This window comes from Dipodomys ordii, unplaced genomic scaffold (assembly GCF_000151885.1).
Source record: "Dipodomys ordii isolate 6190 unplaced genomic scaffold, Dord_2.0 Scaffold150, whole genome shotgun sequence".
NCBI lineage: Eukaryota > Metazoa > Chordata > Mammalia > Rodentia > Heteromyidae > Dipodomys > Dipodomys ordii.
In genome coordinates this window covers 4,821,623-4,823,526 of record NW_012267366.1, presented here as the reverse complement: position 1 = coordinate 4,823,526, position 1,904 = coordinate 4,821,623, and the positions used below count along the sequence as shown (strand labels likewise).

Genomic DNA, 1,904 nt, shown 5'->3' with positions numbered 1-1,904 from the left:
AAAGAAGAATGAAATTATGTTGTTTGCAAGAAAATAGATGAAACTGGAGATTATCATCTTGATAGAAATAAGTCAAACTCAGAAAGAGACATATTGCATATTTCTCTCATAGGCAAAATCTTGACCTAAAAATCCTCTTATATGATTATAGAAGGAGGATTAGGGTGGGAAAGGAGAGAGTAACAGGAGGTGAATATGATCAAAATATACTATATGTATGCATGAGTAAGAGAATGAGTGATCAAAGTACATTATATTCATATAAGATTATATATATATTCATATAAGATTATATATATCACAATAAAAACCCTTTGTACTATTTGTGCTAAATTTTTTTGGAGCTACTGTCCATTATACCCAGGCAAGGCCCTCTAAGTTTCTTTTCAGGGGAAATAGAGAAGTGAAGGTATTGGTCTGAGAAGAGTGGTCCTAAGGGTTAAGGTACTAGGAGTTATAGCTTAAGATACATTCTAATGTTCAGTGCTTTGTGGATTAAGCTGTCTAGGATGACAAGAGCCTTGTGTGGTTATACTCACAGGGTCTTGTTTAAGGCCAGGGTGCTTTGTGTCTACTGAAGAGGCTCACTCCCCTTTATCCTATACCTTCAGGTGCCCACATCCCAGTTCCTCCTGCCACAGTCTGGTATACTGTCCCTGAGCACAAGTTATCATGTCTGGTGGTAAGAGGAGTCAACTACATGAAGAACACCAAGAGGAGGAACTCTGCCTGGCTGGAGGTGAAGAACCAAATCTCCAGGATGCTCAAGCCACTGCAGGAGAGGAAGATGAGTATCCATGTTCTTCCTTTGCTGTTTCTGGAAGCACTTCCCCAACCAGCTCTACTGTAGGTTTTCCCTGGAAATGTCAGAGAGTTCAACCTACCTGCTTTCCTGATGTAGATGTTTCATGCAAGTATTCTGATGCAGGGGATGAGAGCGAAGTAGAAGAATGTTCAAGCTCCTCCAGCACCTCACCCTTCTTGGAGAGCCTAGGAAATGATCCTTTGGCCACAAAGGTAGGCATGTTGGTGGATTTTCTGCTGTACAAATATAAAATAAAAGAACCCATTAAGAAGGCTGAAATGCTGAAGATGGTCCCTAAGAAGTCCTTCCCTCAGATCCTCTGGAGAGCTGCTGAACACTTGGATGTGTTCTTTGGCCTTTGCTTGAAGGAAATTGACCCCTTTGGCCACACCTATGCATTTGTTAGCAATCTGGATCCTTCCAATGAAGAAAGTGTGGATGAGAGCTGGGACTTCTCTCTGATGGGACTTCTAATGCCTATTCTGGGTGTGATCTTCATGAATGGTAGCCATGCCTCTGAGGAGGACATGTGGCAATTCCTGAATGTATTGGGAATATATGAGGGGAAGAAGCACCCTGTCTTTGGGGATCCCAGGAAGCTGATCACCGAAGATTTGGTACAGGAAAAGTATCTAGAGTATCGTCAGGTGCCCAACAGCGACCCTCCATACTATGAATTCCTATGGGGTCAAAAGGCTCATGCCCAAATTAGCAAGATGAAAGTCCTGGAGTATTTGGCCAAGGTCAATGGTACTGTTCCTGGTGCCTACCAGTCACAGTATGAGGATGCCTTGAGAAGCGAGGAAGAGCAAATACAAGCCAGAATTGCAGCCAGGCTTGGTACATCTGACAGGGCCAGCACCCAACCCAGCAGATCCTCCCAAGTGTAGTACAACTGGAGACAATCTTCACTTTGAGGTTGAAAAGGCCTCTTTGCCTTTTAAATAGTATGTGGCAAGCTGGAGTTGGAAAACCCATGGTGTTTATCTCCCTTGTGTTCTTGTTATTTGGACATAACTTGCACATTGAGCTTCTTTTCCTGTTTCCATTGCAGTCCCTTTAAAGAGCTTATTCACCTCCATAATCAACATTTATGAAC

The 1,904-nt window shown here is 42.8% G+C and overlaps 1 protein-coding gene across 1 annotated transcript; it reads left to right on the top strand.

Annotated features, from left to right (window-relative positions):
* The first annotated feature begins 672 nt into the window (after window positions 1-672).
* LOC105997633 (melanoma-associated antigen B2-like) lies at window positions 673-1,695 on the top strand. Its single transcript, XM_013032108.1, has one exon. The coding sequence runs from the start codon at window positions 673-675 to the stop codon at window positions 1,693-1,695; it is 1,023 nt and encodes a 340-aa protein (XP_012887562.1).
* The last annotated feature ends 209 nt before the right edge of the window (window positions 1,696-1,904 follow it).